Here is an 18,560-nt window from a genome sequence, read left to right as displayed (position 1 = left end):
TGTATATATTATATTGTATAATATGCCATCGGTTTAAAATTTCAGTTTTATGTACACTTCATCTCCTTTTATATCTTCTATAAGCAATTGCTTTTTACATTTCTAAATAAAAAGCTGCTATGAAAAATAAAAGCTAGTTTGCGCTTGAAAAAGTATTTAACCAAAAAAATACGACATGCGAAATTGTTTTCTGCTTCCTTACTTCAATATAAATAGGTGCTTTCAAAACCGTTAATAAACATTGTCAATCTGACATGACAATCTTGGAACCAGGGGGCTCCCGATGGCGAGAATAATAAACATTGTCAATCTAACATGAAATTCTAGGAATTATGAGGCTTCCGACGACCTGAATCTGCTGTAATTATATTTGCTTTGATGCATGATAAATGGACATTTTGTATAATTGATAAATGAAAATTTCTATGCTTAACCTTTACAAGCCAGCGTGTTTAAATCGATATGTGTAATTCTTTTATGCTATGTTTGTCTTTAGAAGTAAATAAATCAAACGTTAATTGCTAATTCTTACAATATTTTATAGACAATCAACACTGATAGTATGACGGGCCTAACTATTAAACATGAAAGGAAAACAAAAGCTAGAACCATGAGTTACTTTCGAGTTTGGATGTTTGTTCATCGTTTTTAATGATATACGACAGGGCTGTACTGCAAAGAAAATGACTAGCAAATTTATGATATAAGGATCAGAAAGGAGTAGATCCGGTAAGGACCGATTTTGGCCTCAAATTTCAGGTTCATCTGACGAAAGATTTTGACCATCTTTTTAAACACTTAAGTGTCTATTTTATTTGAATTAATTAGTTTATGTGAAAGATTTTAACATATTTACTCATAAAAAACGATCCGATTCAAGCTCAAATATGAAAAATCTACCTAATATGCCGAAAAATGTCACTTTTCAGATGGTTTTTGGTAAAAATGAAAGTGGCCGCATCCGTGTTCATCCTCAACCTTTATATATGTTATGTATTATCATAAAATACAACTTAAATTTCAATATTAAGGATGAACACGAATGCGGCCACTTTCGTTTTCCACGAAAACCGTCTAAAATTTAACTAAAATGCTAGAATTATGAGGATTTCAGTAATTTAGCATGACTTAATGGTGCTATTACCGGATATATGTTCATTGTATTGTCAAAAAACAGCCCATATTTATGTAGCAGAAGCATTCTACTGTCCAATAAATAACTAAAGGTTTACATTTTAACAATTTTGTAAAACTGCTATATTTTGGGGCCAAAAAGAGGTCTTACTGAACCTACTCCTTTAAATAAAACACGTAAATATACATGGACAGTTCCACCCAAAACGAAATGAAAACTCAATATATAAAAGCAGCAACATTCCAAACAATAAAGGTATCGGTCATCAAGGAAGATCTAGATATAAACGAAATAAATACGTTGTTTGACATCAATAGCATTAGAGTCGAAACAACAAACTTTAATAATGACGAAGACGTCCTTGATTTATCAGTTAAATAGGTTTTATTAATTATTTAATGAAGCATGTGAAAGTTTGATATTTCCTGGAAGGATAGCTTCGTGTACTGTCAGTGATAAGTCGTTATTGTTGTGCAACTGTTATTACTCTCCAAATCGATGCTGGTCCCACAAAGGTAATCAAATTAATATCATTCTACCGAGAAGAATTGTAAATTTAGCCATGACAATGACGATATTATACCATTAGTTCTCTTAGAATATAACGGATTACTTTTATATCATCCCGGTGTTTCCTCTTCAGAGAATTGCTGTCACGCTGTTTTTTAAAGCATGCTTCTTAATATCGAATGTTTTGCTGTTAATGACAATATATCAGAGGAATACCAATTTGTAATGGTCCATTTAGCACGCTTGAAATAACATTGATTATGTATTGTATTGTAATCATAAGGAAGTATGTAATTGATAACCAAAAGTGAAACGCAATGTACCAGTAAAAAATAAATGATGTCACTAAAATAATCCATTATTACTACTGTTAACCTATGTTAGTTCATTTAATCTGATAATTATTTCAGCATGTCATCGGCCATTTTCCTTTACAAATACAGGTTCATCGATAAACACGAGTTTTGTAAAGTTAAATCAGCAAGCAATGATTAATGGCATCATGATTTTCAGGTGTCCCTTCATTGAGCAACACTGCAAGGTATGTGAAATCAATCAGCTTAAAAGTAAGAAATAACTTTATGGAATTTCTGTACTTTACCACAAACTTAGGTTTCCATATTATCTATAGATAAAATACACACTAACTGTATATAAACTGATAGCGGTCATGCTTATGATCCCGTTATACAAAAAAGAAGATGTGGTGTGATTGAAAATGAGACAACTCTCCACAAGAGACCAAATGACACAGAAATTATCAACTATAGATCACCGTACGGCCTTCAACATTGAGCAAATCCCATACCGCAAAGTCAGCTATACAATCAGCTATGTTTTCTTTATTGTGAAAAAACCACAAGCTTTTTGCAGGTAAACAACTAAGAAAGGCAGCAAAAGATATTTTGGTTGACACTACTGACCATGAAAATAGAAACGAAAAAAAAAAAAAAAAAAATCATAATATAAAACAAACTACGGGGAGAGATTTAAGTTTTTAGGAAGTTAAAGCTGTTCTGCTCAACTAGAGGAACTCATAATGTTGTGAAAATTCTACTGATAGATCTAGGAAGATGTGGTATGCGTGCCAATGAGAGATACTGATAAGCTACATTTGTTCATCGCACAAGCCAGAAAAAAGGAAGAGCTTTCCCGATAAATAATTTTACACTTACAGTTAAATTTGTATTTATTGGATTGGGTTGTGAATGCTTTGTGCATTTATTGTTTACGCGTTCTCATTTTGTTTCAAGATTTAAAAGTGCTTTTTATAAAAGATTTGTCAGAGTTTGTTTACATTTTTATGTATTTCCTTTTGTAGTAGCATAGCCGTTTGTCATACTTCTGGACCTTCATATATAAAAGATAGTTTGATCATTGAGTAACTCTAGCGATAAAGTTAATGTTTGGAAAATAAATTTAAATCAAATAAGAAACAAGTATTAAATTGTGTGCTTCCGAAACACTTTTCTGACTTTTATTCAACAGCAACGTTCAAACCCCAAAATTGGCAACAGAAGTACACCGCTGTCCAATAACCCGCCATGGATCTACCCTTTAACGCGATGTCGAATACTCCAAGTCTTATTTTTGAAAGTCTTTAGTGGTCGGCATATTGTTGTCATTACATCCTTGACGTGGTATGGTTGTTTTTTTCAACTTGTATTGTAAAAAAAACAGACAACTCAGTCCAGTCAATGAAGTTAGCAAAATTTGATGCAGGGATGCAGATAACTCAATTCAATTAAAAGAACAAATCTATAAGATGATAATTTATAAATATAAATATTTTAAAAGCGTAGATTATTTTTGCCAGATTCTAAGTAATTTTAAATTGACATTTTTAAATCGAGTTATCTCTGAAATAGCGCAAAGTATGAACAAATTCTATCATTTCTAGTCTATACTCCTATACCATCTTAACGGTTGTTTTCGGTTGGTTTTTTTTAATATCCCGACCTATTTTTGGGCGGCAATCATTCATTTTATCTTTTCGTTTTTATTGACCATGTCACCCAGTAGTTTCGATAATCCTGTAGTCTAAGAACTGGGCATGTAAAATAGTCAAGGCTTCAGTTAAAACGTAAATATATGTTATCAAGGCTGCTACATTCAAATTGATCAAAACATAGGCACATAGGCAACATTTAAGTTCCTCTAGTTGAGCAGAACAGCTTTATCTTCCTGAAAACGTAATCTCTCCCCGTAGTTTTTTTATATTATGTTTTTTTTTTTATTTTCGTTTCTTTTTTCATGGTCAGTAGTGTCAACCAAAATTTCTTTTGCTGCCTCTCTTAGTTGTTTACCTGCAAAAAGCTTGTGTTTTTTTCACAATAAAGAAAACATATCTGATTTTATAGCTGACTTTGCTGTATGGGATTTGCTCAATGTTGAAGGCCGTACGATGACCTATAGTTGTTAATTTCTGTGTCATTTGGTCTCTTGTGGAGAGTTGTCTCAATGGCAAACATACCACATCTTCTTTTTTGTATAAAGGGATCACAAGCACGGCCACTTTCAGTTTATATACATTAAGTGTGTATTTTATCTTTGCAGAATATGGAACCCCAAGTTTGTCGTAAAGTACAGAAATTCCATAAAGTTATTTTTTACTTTTAAGCTGATTGATTTCACAGACCGTTCACTGTTGCTTAATGAAGAGACACCTGAAAATATGCCATTAATCATTGCTTGCTGATTTAGCTTTACAAAACTCGTGTTTATCGATGAACCTGTATTTGTAAAGGAAAATGGCCGATAACATGCTGAAATAATTATCAGATTAAATGAACTAACATAAGTTAACAGTAGTAATAATGCACTATGTTAGTGACATCATTTATTTTTTATTGACATTTTAAAGGGAGTTATCTCTGAAATGGCGAAAAGTATGAACACATTCTATTCTTTCTAGTCTATACTCCTATACCATCTTAACGGTTGTTTTCGTTTTCTTTATTAATTATCCCGACCTATTTTTGGGCAGCAATCATTCATTTTATCTTTTCGTTTTTATTGACCATGTCACCCAGTAGTTTCGATAATTCTGTAGTCTAAACTAAGAACTGTGCATGTAAAATAGTCAAGACTTTAGTTAAAACGTAATATATGTTATCAAGGTCGCTAAATTCAAATTGATCAAAATATAAAGTGAGAGGCTAATAAAATGTGTCTATAGTTGATCCATTTTCGGTTATATGATGAAAATTCAGTTTGAATCCCATAATTCTGGTCTCCAACGTAATTAGCTTTTATCTTCAAAAGAATATGTAATGAGATAACCCTTTCATGAAATTAAGTTGCAGTTTTATATAGAAATGATAAAACCAAACATTGAATATTGTAATTAACCAAGTATAATGCAGTTTTCTTTCAGAATTATTACGTAAGAAGTGTGTTGGAGTGCACCGATCTTATAACATTTAATTGTACGTACAACCTAAAATAGCACATTGTAAGGAAGCTTTTATCGGACTATTTCCACTGGTTGCACATGCCAGATGATAATGAAACATTTAAATGGTTCTCGTTTGATAAATTTGATTCATTACGCTATATTAAGCTGTTTGACTCCAACTATTCCATGCCGCTAAAATCGACTACCAACTTTGTTAACCTTTACACACGATTTCATCTTCACTATTATTCTATTTGTCATTAAGGCATTAGGAATTATCTTTCCATCACTATTTGATTGAATCGAAGTGAAATCCGTTTTACTTGATTTAAGATTCTATAAAGCTAGTTTCCACATTGGCAAGGGACAGTTCGTCATAACGTATAATATCTGGTTACTGTTATCTACGTCTTTAAACTGTCATTTCAAGCATCAGTGAACTGTAGGTGTCAAGGCCAATGATTAACAATCAGTAAAATTTATGTAACCTCCTTGATTTATTCAGACAATCAAAATCATGCATAAATTTGTTTAGATTATATCCAATTACACAAATTATGTTGATTAACCAAAACGTAGTTGTATTGCGATTTCTCTACGTCCTCGTTTCCTAATCAATAATAAACTGAGTTTCGGAATTAGGATGTTGTATTGCGATTTCTCTACATTGTTCGTTTCCTAATCAATACTAAACTGGGTTTCGAAATTATAATAACTATATAAAGCTTTATTTATATTATCATATAAGATCGAATTTTAGATTTTTCACTTGATTATTAATCAGGATGAGTGTAGAGGTACACTGATTAAAGTTAAGAGTAGAAGAAGTTTACTGATGTCAACTCTTTATATCGATTTGAAAGATACATATCAAGTTAAATAATCAAAAGCTTTGACAGTTGCATTATCTCCAAAAGGAGCGGGATCGCGCGAGTCGACAGGATGAGTTCATCTTGCTTTATCTGAATCGCCCATAGAATTACAAGATATGGCATGATTGCCACTCTACAAAACGTCATAGTTATCCGTTGCCAAGATCAACTATCACATGACAAAACAAACAAAACACAAACCAGTCAATATTAAGCAACAAAAAGACAAGAGTGAGCACCAAGAGCCCCTATCAGAAACCTAGGATAATCTCAATTCCTATCAGAAACCTAGGATAATCTCAATTCCTATCAGAAACCTAGGATAATCTCAAATCCTATCAGAAACCTAGGATAATCTCAATTCCTATCAGAAACCTAAGATAATCTCAATTCCTTTGAAAATGAAGGAAAATTTTGACCAACATGTAGTATCTATATTGCAAGTACAGTATTCTGTAATAATGTCCATTGCGCTGTTGTAACAATCAACGTAGAGAGAACGGGGTTGTTGGTACGACTATTGGTAAATTCCGTCGTCATCCTGACCGAGATGTTCAATAACAATCAACTTTATTTTACTTTTCAAATAATTCACACCACTCTAGAAGAAAAGAATTTCATAAAAACTCTGGTCTGGTTTTTATTGTTAATCAAATATATGTTTATCATTTGGAAACTTCGTGGAGCATGTTGTCGATCCCATAATATGAAGTGGTTTGAGTTTGAGTACCCATGGTAGTGGATAAAAATCTAAATTTTGATCTTGAGTTAAAATGCCTATGAAACAAGACCACATTGTCCTTTTTTTCAAAATTACGACTGTTTCAAGTGTCATGGGGGTATATGTTTCTATCACAAACACGTCTCTGTCGAATTGTGAGGAAAATACGACTTCGACACTGCTTACGTTTTACGATAACCATATAGTATTGGTTGATTAAGTGGTGTTTTTTTCTCATGAAGAAACTTCTATATCATGACATCTTTCTATCAATATATTTGTTCCGCCTACCAGAAATTAACCCTGCAAACTATATTATAAACTAGGCCAAACAATCTGTCCTGTTGGAACAATTATGTTATGCCATTTTTTCCGTTAGAATATGTTCCAGTGGAAAGAATATTGCGTTATAATTCTTCCATTTATAAAATCTATTATGAAGAAACTTCTATTTCATGACAACTCATTGATGATATGCTTTCACGGTCTTAGATCTTAAAATACCAGCATGTCCGACATAATTATGATTATTTTGTAGATTTATTATACTTTGTATGTTAAACTCAACGAGCCAACATGTTGTCTAATCATACTTGAAGATGGATTTGAATCAGGACCAATTGCATTGAATTCCCAAGTTAGGTTATTACTATATCGTCTACAAATATTGGTTTGCAACAAGCATTCTCAAGTCATGTCATCGGGATGCCTTGTTATTTGTTTGTCCACCATCAACTAAAATATCCCTTTTCATTTCTGATTTTTTTTTGTCACCGGTCACTTTTTAGTAGTTGTATCACTTTAAACAATTAAATAATGACAGTTTTTGTTGTAGTTTCTTTTGATAGATATAGGAAGATGCTCCATCCAAATAACAATCTTAAATTCATTTTACATTTTTTATATTCGAGGAGGTTTAGAAATTAACATTGAAAATTTCCGTTAGTTGTAGACCATATGTTGAAAACTATGATCGTTTTTCTTACATTGATACTTAACAGTAAAATGGTAGGAATTAAATAACAGTTATTATATGGACATAGTAAACATGTCTATTAATACTACGTTATCTAGGAACAATCTGATAAAGCATCGACCGTACGGAATGTCAGTAATTCACTTGGTTCGAAATGTTGAAGATTATACTTCACTACATGGTCTATTTCATTTTCATTATCTACAGAGTTTTGTTATAAACAAACAACTATTGAACAATATTAACCAAAGAAAAAAAATCTTTAATTAACAAAGGAAGAGATGACAGATTTACATGTTATAGAATAGAATTTCGTCAGAAACAGTTTCGTAATTATTGCCTTTTCGTTATTTCATAATTTTTTTTAATTACTCTCCTCCTGTATGACACTAAATATGACATGTAAAATACAAAATCAATAAAACCATACAGATTTATATCGTTATTTCTCACAATTTCTTGAACTTAATAATGGTAATTGCGAATGTTTCATTATTTCTGATTTTTGCGTGTGTGGCCTTATAAATATAAACGAGTGTTCAGATATAATGAAAGTTTTGCATCTTACCTGCTGAATTTTCCTTCATTTGTCAATTATGGTTTTGTAACGCCGGTTTGTTTTTCTCTCAATCGATTGATAACTTTTGAACTGTTGCCTTTATTTATCATATATAAGATAGTATTTCTATGAGTACAATCTTTAAAACATATTAGGAAAAAGCATAAAGATACTTCGAAAACAATTCTCAGTCCACGAATAATAGTAAAATTTGTGTTTATGTATTGTATCAAATGTTTGCATCATGTCTTTTTTTTAAACAAAAGTAAGACGATATCAAGAGGCAATACAAAACAAAATTTAAGTAGGAGACAAACAATTACAGCTGAATAAAAAAAAAATACAGCTGAACAAAAACCATATATTTTCTTGTATTTCATTAGAGAGGTTACATGTTTGTCGATTGCAATACAGTTTTAATATGCTAGTGTTTAATCAATGTGAGAAGTAAGCAATGTATTTTTCAAAAATTAATCAGGTACATAAGTACAAGAAGGATTTTGCAAATGCGGATGGCTCTCAGTAAATCACATATAAGAATAATGCATTAAGCATCGCATGTGTGTCCTTTGTATGCACCTATAATACACGTGAAAGACCGAACAAAATAGGTGAGCTCTGACAAATACTCGTAAAATTGACAGCAAACAAAACAATTCTTCTGTTCTTGTCAGATATTTATCGATACGCTCATTATTAAATGAATATCATTACACTGCTTGTGTCGTAAGATTTTATTGTTAAAAAAAAGTCGGAAAATACCAAGAGAAATGAAACTCATAAGTCATTGTTATATTATTTTATTTTGCTTATTTATTTTTAAAAAAAATTTTGAACTACATAATGATTTTATTCATCAAATATTGCTTGTTACATACACTATCAAGATTCCAAGCTTCTCTTGACGTACCCTGTTACAATCCACTGACTACCTAGGGAATAATCAGCTGATTAAATTAATTGACATACATTTTGTTTACAAAACTCTTTTTTAACAATATTTAAAAAAATTATTCATTGATTATGTTTCTTTTTATTGAAAGTAACATTGGACTTATTGTCTTATGTCCATTAATATTGGTATCTACTCTCTTGGTGTATTCATTAACAAAAAATCTGTAGACGTCTATGTTTTTTTGTTTTCAGCTCAGATACATAATACGACTTATAAATTGAAAAACTAATAATTGTAATCAAAAAATTAATTGAGTAATACTTGTTGTCTGTAATTTTGTATCCAAATATCATGTGTTGTAATTATATTTGAAAATCTAAATTACTCTTTTTTTAAGAGGTCGTTTATTGTTGCCAAATGTTGTCAAATAAGAATAATTGAAAAAATAATGAGCATAGTCTTCTTCTATGATACAAAAACTACACAAACTGTTATTAGTGTTTTTCATTAAAATAGATGCTTTTTGGTTGGTACAATAAACTGTAGTAGTTTCCATCTGTATAGTTTTAATTTATTCTCAGTTAAGTATTTGAAAAAAAAATGTAGTCTCAAAATAAAAATCTTTCCATCTGATCTTATTTCTCTGGACATTTACTTTACTTTTGACAGAATTTTCTTGTTTAACTATGTCAATTCAATTTTGTGGAATGGATTGTTTCAGTTTATGAAATTCAGCAATCCAGTTTACTTTACACTTTACTTTGTTCTAAATATAATATTCTGATAGTGACAAAGTGTCGTCTTATTTTTATCTTTATGACAATTATTATCATAACTTCTTTGATTGCTGTTACAAATGTTGGAGTTATGTTATTATCGTCCAATACAAATAAACGATACCGATGATATTTATCATCAAGGTTTTCGTTCGTACCGTTATCTATGTTCTTTTTTCCTCATAATTAGTCATTGAAATTCTTGAATGGGCTGTAAAAGAGGGACGAAAGATACCAGAGGGACAGTCAAACTCATAAATCGACAATAAAAGAGCGACGAAAGATACCAGAGAGACAGTCAAACTCATCAATCTACAATAAACTGACAACGCCATGGCTAAAAATGAAAGGGACAACAGACAAACAATACTAGTACACATAACACAACATAGAAAACTAAAGAATAAACAACACGAACCCCACCAATAAGTTATCATGTATATGTGTGGTTATTTTCATGTTCGTTTTGTTTATCGACAAACTATCGATATTGTTTAGCCTCTTTAAGTTTTCGTTATATAAATTTCATTTGTTGTATTCATAAAACTTGTAAAAAGGAGTAATTATCAAGTATAACTGTGCCTTTTTAAACTTGCTAGTTGTCTGAAATTCCGCAACTCCCTTTCAAATCATGGAAAAGGAGTAATCTTTTGTGATTTTAACTTAAAATGCTGTCGTGGGCACTTTTAAAATCTCGTTTCAGAAGTCTCGCGTTATCTTTATATATCAAACAAATGTAATTTCTTTATTATTTCTTGACACTCCTGGGATCAGCAGACATGTAATAATGTGATTCTGTTTTGCTGTGGTTATATTTATTGCTTGTGAACTTCATTCGATCTATAATTCCAACAACTGCATTTCATGTTGGTGACGTTCTCACCAACTCTCGTGAGGTTAATATACATCTACAGATTGGACACATTAGACGATAATAGATTATGTGTTACGTCGTGGCCGTCTGTTTAAAGTTATAATATCAATAATTTACATTATTGTATTCTATACCTATTTCGCAAAATTTTCCAAAATTTTAGATTTTTGTATCAACTTTAATCTTTAGAGTAAAAAAAGAAAATAACATAAAATGAGTATAGTAAAACAGGAATCAATGATACTCGACAGGTCATTGAATATTTATGCAATCAGTGCAAATGGTAAGACCCATTTCGCTCATACAGCGTGAGGTTAATGTCCAAATTATAGACCAGGTAATATTGAACTCTAGCCAGTTGATTATTGTAAGAATTGTCCAACCAATGAGCTGATATCTTGACACCAATTTGAGATCTACCTTGAGATATGTTTTCATTAGTGTATTTAGTAACGCTTTGATAGAACATGAGCGTTACGCATTAAGAGAAAATATTCCATAAAGACAAAAAAGCACAATATGATGATGGATATTATTAAATGTTAGTTATCTAAATATTTACAAATGATATATTATCTTGCACTGTAAATACATTTTAAATGAAATATCCAAATGTTTTAATATTTTTGTCGTTTTCTGAGAAATGATTTATTCATATTTAGATAATAAAAAATGAATGATAGTTCAGAAAACGTAAAAATGTTCCAAACACTCTTGATTTAAAACAGAAAACTCATTCAGCATAGCATACTATCGATTACAAGAAGTTGAGTTTCCGATAGGGATTTAGTTAATAGATGCCTGCTGCCTACAAGAAAGCTGACGGACTTGTTGGTCGTCACGGAATAATGTGTCGGATAAGATTATGGATATGCTCAATTTTTCGTATCCATGTTAATCATTTAGAAAGGCGATACACATTCTTAACTATATCATCAAAGTAAAACAAACCTGGTTTCATTAGTAGAACAAAAACTAAGTACCATTTCAAAGCATCTCAATTTAATTACTGGAGCACACCTATATACAATGATAACAAAAACTAAGTACCATTTCAAAGCATCTCAATTTAACTACTGGAGCACACCTTAGAACAAAAACTAAGTACCATTTCAAAGCATCTCAATTTAATTACTGGAGCACACCTATATACAATGATAACAAAAACTAAGTACCATTTCAAAGCATCTCAATTTAACTACTGGAGCACACCTTAGAACAAAAACTAAGTACCATTTCAAAGCATCTCAATTTAACTACTGGAGCACACCTTAGTAGAACAAAAACTAAGTACCATTTCAAAGCATCTCAATTTAACTACTGGAGCACACCTTAGAACAAAAACTAAGTACCATTTCAAAGCATCTCAATTTAATTACTGGAGCACACCTATATACAATGATAACAAAAAACTAACATTAAAACATAGACAAGATATTTCATAGAAAGCTTAATAACGGTATAGAAAAGGATCACCCAAATAGGGGGAAATCGCCGACAAGTTTTCTATGATGTAAGCAGTTCTACCGTATATGATATTATTTGTACCTTTGAACATTTATTATGAAAAAAATTATAGAGTGAAAACAGGAAAAAAAAACCAGCTACGCCAGACGTCAACTACAGTCAACCACTAGATTATAGATATCTCACAGTTCCTTAAGCTGTTTTAAATCCTATTTATTATCAATACGACAAAATGGCAAAAGTCTACTGCCACCTGAATAAAATATATATAAATACTCACAACAGTCCACTATCACCTAAATAATCATATAAACATATATAAATTGACCTTCTTCAAAAGAATTGTATGGAAATTTTATTACCAATGAAATGAACTATTCTTATATTCCGTCCGGAATATTTCTCGTGAAACCTAAGATACTGGAGTGATGATTACCGTTCCCAAGGAGAAAGCATTGGTATTTTAAGTACGTTTATTATACGTCACTGAATCTAATGTTTCCTATCATTTCTGTCAATTGATTAGTTCTGTGCAGTAAAATATTTATTTTCTCCTTTGTTCACTTGATTCCGGCGAATATTAATCATTATAAGAAAGCTGGGCAATTCTGTTCTTGTTTTATTAATCTTTCTTTGATTTTTATTACTTAAAAGTGTACGATTTAAAAAGGATTGACAACCATATAAATTGACTCAAACAAATGAAAATTTGATAAATCTGTGCAATATTAAAAAATCATTCTTTTGTCGTGTATATCAGTAAGAAGCGTTCGACTTGAACTGATTATTATGGTCATACGTTAGTTTAATGGAATTAAAAATCATCAAAGCTCTTAAATATCGAAATGTATTCCAAATATGTAATTTTTGGCATAGAAACAGAGCCTCTATATTCGATTAGATGAATTGCAATGTCTTACATAACTAAATAAAAAAAAAAGAACGTAAAATGAATGAAATAAAATAGCGCAACAAATACAACAAACAGTGCCGGAAACTAAACTAAATCAAACTAAACTGCTAGAGATATCAGCTCGTCTAGAATACACGTGCTTAGTAACAGTGGAGGATGTCAATCAAATCAAGACATAATACTATTCAAATTAAAATGTCACTTTAGGGAAAATTAATGTTGCTGTTTACGAAAGTTACAATCTCTCGACTGTATATATAGCATTACTGAACAAATCCTTTAGTCTAGACTATTGTGAATAAATTAAGCAATAAGTTCTTATTTTTCAACAGTATATTTTCAAAAAGAAAAGGAACAAACAAAAACAAGTAAAGACACACATACCAACAAGGCCACACGAATATATATAACAAGCAAATAAACAAGCAAACTATCAAACAGACAAAACCCACCGACAATTAAAAAATATATAGTTTATGCTCTTTATGCGTGCATAGTGGGATTCGTTTACATAGTCGACGTACCATTCCCCCAGTGTTTGTTTGTTAACTTGATTTGTCTGCATAAAAATTTGTTTAACTACTGTTTCCTTAATTAAAGAATATTACTATGCATTCTGCTTGTAAGGTAATATTGTAATTAAAGCCATAAGTTTCAAAACGTTTTGAGGGCTCCAGAGTCCAAAAAAACTCATTATAGATACCAGACAACAAAAGTTATGTAGCATTCAATGAACCCGAAAGGGAAGAGAACTAGAGGAAGACCAAACACTACATGGAGAAGAAAAAGAGAAAGATAAAAAGAACCAACAATATTGGACAGGTAAACATGGTCAGAACAGCGGCACAAGATAGACATGGCTGGAATTTCAGTGTAGGAGCCTTATACGACTTCTGGCTCGGAGAGAATTAAAGTTAAAGTAAGATACCAGAATTACAGACGAAGCTTTTCGTATACACAAAATTCAACAGTAACACTAGGAGAAAATAAAGTGAAAATAGGCAAAATAAGGTATGAATGCAAAAAATATTGAAGACCAAAAATGTTGAAAGATTTGGCAAAATACCGCAATGATTATCTATTTCTGGGGTCGATAATTATCAGTATTGTGAAAAATTCAAAGTTTATAACAGTTATTTTATAATCATGACCATATACTAGTAAACCATAATGTTCAAGTGAAACAGGCTATAGCTAAAGTATTATTTTTTTAAACTTTTACATATAACAACAATTAAAATATTTAGTCTAAAAAAAATGAATTAAATGACACTGACTTTCAAAACTGTTATTTATCACACGTGCAACGGTCAAAACATAATTTCAATCTATCAACAAACCGTTAAATTCCGTAACTTAAATTGTGAAAAAAAACCTAAAAAAAAATGAACAGAGGCAACGACTCGATAGATTACAACGTGAACACAATGATAAACACGTAAGGTCTAAAAATCACTACAAAAAAATACAAAGAATTACAAATTACATCTAAAACAAATCATGGCATCATATAAACGGAGACTGTATACTTGTGAAAGATTCAACTAAAAATTTAGATAAAATATTTCCCGCGCATGTTATTTCAACAATAAAGAACTAATCGATAAATATCAAATACAAATAATTATTGCTATAGCCAGCACACGAGTACTTCGTCATTTTGCTGTAATTTATGACCTATTCTGTTGAAGGTCTTAATCCTTGAAGACCTTTCAGTACTTATCGAAATATGCTGATTAGTTCCAATTACATAAATGGGATTGTGTCTAATAAATAAACTAATCACAGATGCCAGGATTAAGTTTTATACCTACGCTGGACGCGCGTTTTGTCTACAAAACACTCATCAGTGACGCTCGATTAAAAAAAGTTATAAAGGCCAAATAAAGTACGAAGTTAAAGAGCACTGAGGACCAAAATTCCTAAACGTGATGCCAAATACAGCAAAAGTAATCTGTTCCTTAGCCTTAGTATTTCAAAAAAATAATTTTGATGAACACCATACGTCTTTTTCTACTCTTTGTAGAGAATATCATCCACGAAGAAGTAACCTGAGATACGATTTTATGCACTTTTTGCCCCGAAGTAGTAACCCGAGACATGCATGATAAATGGATACTTTATGCCTAGAAGAAGTAACCTGGGATACAATGTGGGTACTTAATGCCCACAAGTAATGAACTGATACATGATTTGTGGATATACCTTATGCCTTAGGGGTAGTAACCTGAGACATTATTGGTTGGTTCTTTATTCCGAGAAGTAGTAACCTGAGACATAGTTGGATGGTTCTTTATGCCGATAAGCAGTAGCCTGAGACATGATTGATGGGTACTTTATATCGAGAAGTGGTAACTAGAGACATGATTGGTTAGTACTATTGGTTAGTACCTTACACCAAAAAGTAGTAATCTGACAATGATTGGTGGATTCTTTATGCTCAGAAATGGTAATCTGAGACATGATTGGTGGCCATATGATACCCACGACACATGATTGGTATGCTCTTTATTACGAGAAGAATTAACCTAAAAAATGCTTGATTGTGCACTTGAAGGAGAGGTAGTAACTAGAAGCATGATTTGTTGTAACTTTATGCCTAGAAGAAGAAATCTGAGACAAGATAGGTGGGTACTTTATGCCCAGAAACAGTAACCCAAGACATGATCGGTGTTTTTTTTATGCCTATAAATATTAATCTATGACGTGCATTGTGGGTACTTTATTCCAAGAAGTAGTAACTAAGAGCAACAGTAGTATACCGGTGTTCAAAAGTCATAAATCGATTGAGAGAAAAAAAATCCAGGTTACAAACCAAAATCGAGGAAAACACATAAACTTTAAGAGAAAAACTAAGGAACAACAATAAACCAAAGTGCAGCAAAAAACAAACGCAAACACACATAGATACAAACTATTTCATAACAACTGGGTATGTTTTGCCCAGAGGTAGCAACTTCAGACATGATTGGTTGATACTTTATGACTAAAAGTAGTTGCCTAAGGCATGATGGGTCATTATTTGTCTTGAAGGGGACATGAGACATGAGAGGCAGGCATTTTATTTCTGAAATGGTAACCTGAGAAGTGATAGTTTATGTTTTATCCCTGATGCATAATGAGCGGCTATTTTACCCGCCGAGGATGTAACTTTTTTTTATTCCTGCGTACATACAATGCGAGTGTTGTATCTTCAAAAGGTGTAACCACTGATATATTAAACGTGTTTTAATTCGAGACAAAGAGGAGGGTACTTCTATGCTTGACATATGATTGGGAAGGTATTTATAATCCTGAGTAAACACGTGCGAGTTTTGATGGCCAATAATCCAACGTTTTACAATGTGTTTGTTGAGCTTTCAAATTCTAATCAGTTCTCTTTGTTTGTTTTTGCAACATGAATAAAAAAACAATTGAGAAATATAATAGTGTGTTCTGTTTCTTAGATATTGTTTAGATGGTGATGCAACTTAATTCATAATATTTTTCTGATAAATCGTAAACATGAATTTATCATATCATTATTAGGTATTTTTGTGTTCTGGTTTTTTATCAGTCATTTCTGATTGATTGTAAAGATACATTAAAATTTGTAAGCTATAACATTATAATAGAAGCTGTCATCAAAGTTAACAACAAGTTAATTTTCCATTATACAAGACCTCTTCGTATATCTATAAACGGTCTACATACTGTTTCTTTTATCTATTTTCGATTTATTTTTCTATTGTTCTTTGTTGGATTTTTTTCAACGGCCATCGTAAGGCCAACAATAATGGGTTTTAAAAAAATAAAATCATCATTAGCAAGTTGTAGGATCAGCCTTTAAAAATTATACAATATAAAAATATCTGTTGGTTTTCAAGGAAAAGAAAAAAGATCATCAAAAGGGCATAAATGGGTAATAAAAAAGTTCGTCTTTCAAATCTTGACATGCTTTTCTGTAATACTATGCTTTTTAACAGTGCATTAATGCAATGATTAGTTTCTTCGAAGTGAAACCCTTAGATTGATTTCTGTATAGAATTTCCATTTGAAAGCAGTATAGTTTTTCCTAATAGTGAAATTAAAACATTTCTAAGATTTCACTTGTTTATCAATAAAACGTTTGTTACCTATTATATATCTGTTAGAATGTACCTGACACATCCAATATGATAATAGATTTCACAAATCACAATCAATTCTAAAACATTTATTTCTAACACTTCTTTTTTAAAATTTAGAAATAGAAGATTTGAAAGTGTTTTAAAAATTAGTTATTTGCTAAATAAAATTTTGATAAAATGATTTCCATAAATAATTAAAACATTACGACGGCGTTTTACCTAAGTTATTCCTTTTTTGATTTATGTAAGTTGATTTTAAATGGGTGTTTGTTTTTTTACATTTTCCAAATTTCTGTTTTAGCACATTAACAAAACTTGTATACGATATAAGGGATTTTATTTTATCAAATCCAAAATAACATGAAAGTTCCATTATCAGAAACGTCAAGATCTTGTATTTGAAAAGTGGATGATACATTCAATATCTCTATCAAATACTTTGTTAAACTGCAGCCCATTAGAAATACGCAGGATGTGATGAGAATCATATTGTGATAGCACTCAATTGTATCACGAACATAGTCTGTGAAGAAATAATGAGCTTACCTTTTGGTCTGAGATTCTTATAGCTTCGTATATTTTCCATATCATCTCCGGACCACAGCTTCCTACCTGTCGCCCTATTTGGAAATATCGGGTTATAGGGTTTGTGTCCTCCGCATAGATCGACTGTTTGATGATAGAAAACATATCCATTCTGCAAAAAGGTGTGGCACATTTTATTTTACAACACAAACTTCTTTTCTCATCCTCTCGGATATTTTCTTCAGAATTAGTTTCCAAGTCAACCATATAAAGCTATTTCCGTTTTAAACATAGAAATTCAATTGAACACCTCTGTTTAAGAAGTTTAAAAATCCAATAAAATCACGTGAAATCCTTTGTACATAAAATTTCAGATGAAACAAGAAGAATTAGAAGTTATAATTCAACATTGAATACAATGCTAACATTTACGTAGCGGAGAAGTGAATGAGATATCGGATTTGTTCCCGTTGGTAATGACAGTCACGTCAATCAAGCTATCTGTCATACCATACAATTACAAATAATTGCTTAATTTGGATTCAGGTGTCTTAGAAAGGCAACGGTTCATAAGGATTCGTTCTAAACAATATATTTATACCTTGATATCATGTTTTGTTAATATGTATATATCTGATTTTTGTAGTAATTATGGAAGATGTGCAACCATAGAAAAGATAAAATCCATTTACGTTGAAGTTCGTCTGATGTATCGTATTTAAATGACAGAATATATTTTCCAATATTTCCATGTAATGTGTTGTGATTTTAAATGAAGATCTCGCATTACAAATAATATGCTAAATGATGAATACACGTTTGCTGCTATCG

General features: G+C 31.2%; 1 protein-coding gene across 4 annotated transcripts in view; it reads right to left on the bottom strand.

Annotated features, from left to right (window-relative positions):
* LOC139505388 (SCY1-like protein 2) overlaps positions 1–18,354 on the bottom strand; it is an 82,287-nt gene extending 63,933 nt beyond the window's left edge. Inside the window, exon 1 of one of the 4 annotated variants that reach the window (XM_071295007.1) lies at positions 17,751–18,354. In XM_071295007.1, the coding sequence (XP_071151108.1) occupies positions 17,751–17,996 (246 nt within the window). In that variant the 5' untranslated portion in view covers positions 17,997–18,354. The remainder of the gene's footprint in view (positions 1–17,750) is intronic. The other 3 variants (XM_071295011.1, XM_071295012.1, XM_071295013.1) reach the window with 3 other exon arrangements.
* Positions 18,355–18,560: the final 206 nt, after the last annotated feature.

Source organism: Mytilus edulis, chromosome 1, assembly GCF_963676685.1.
Source record: "Mytilus edulis chromosome 1, xbMytEdul2.2, whole genome shotgun sequence".
Lineage (NCBI taxonomy): Eukaryota > Metazoa > Mollusca > Bivalvia > Mytilida > Mytilidae > Mytilus > Mytilus edulis.
Note: the sequence above shows the minus strand (reverse complement) of the source record. Positions and strands in the feature narration are given on the sequence as shown.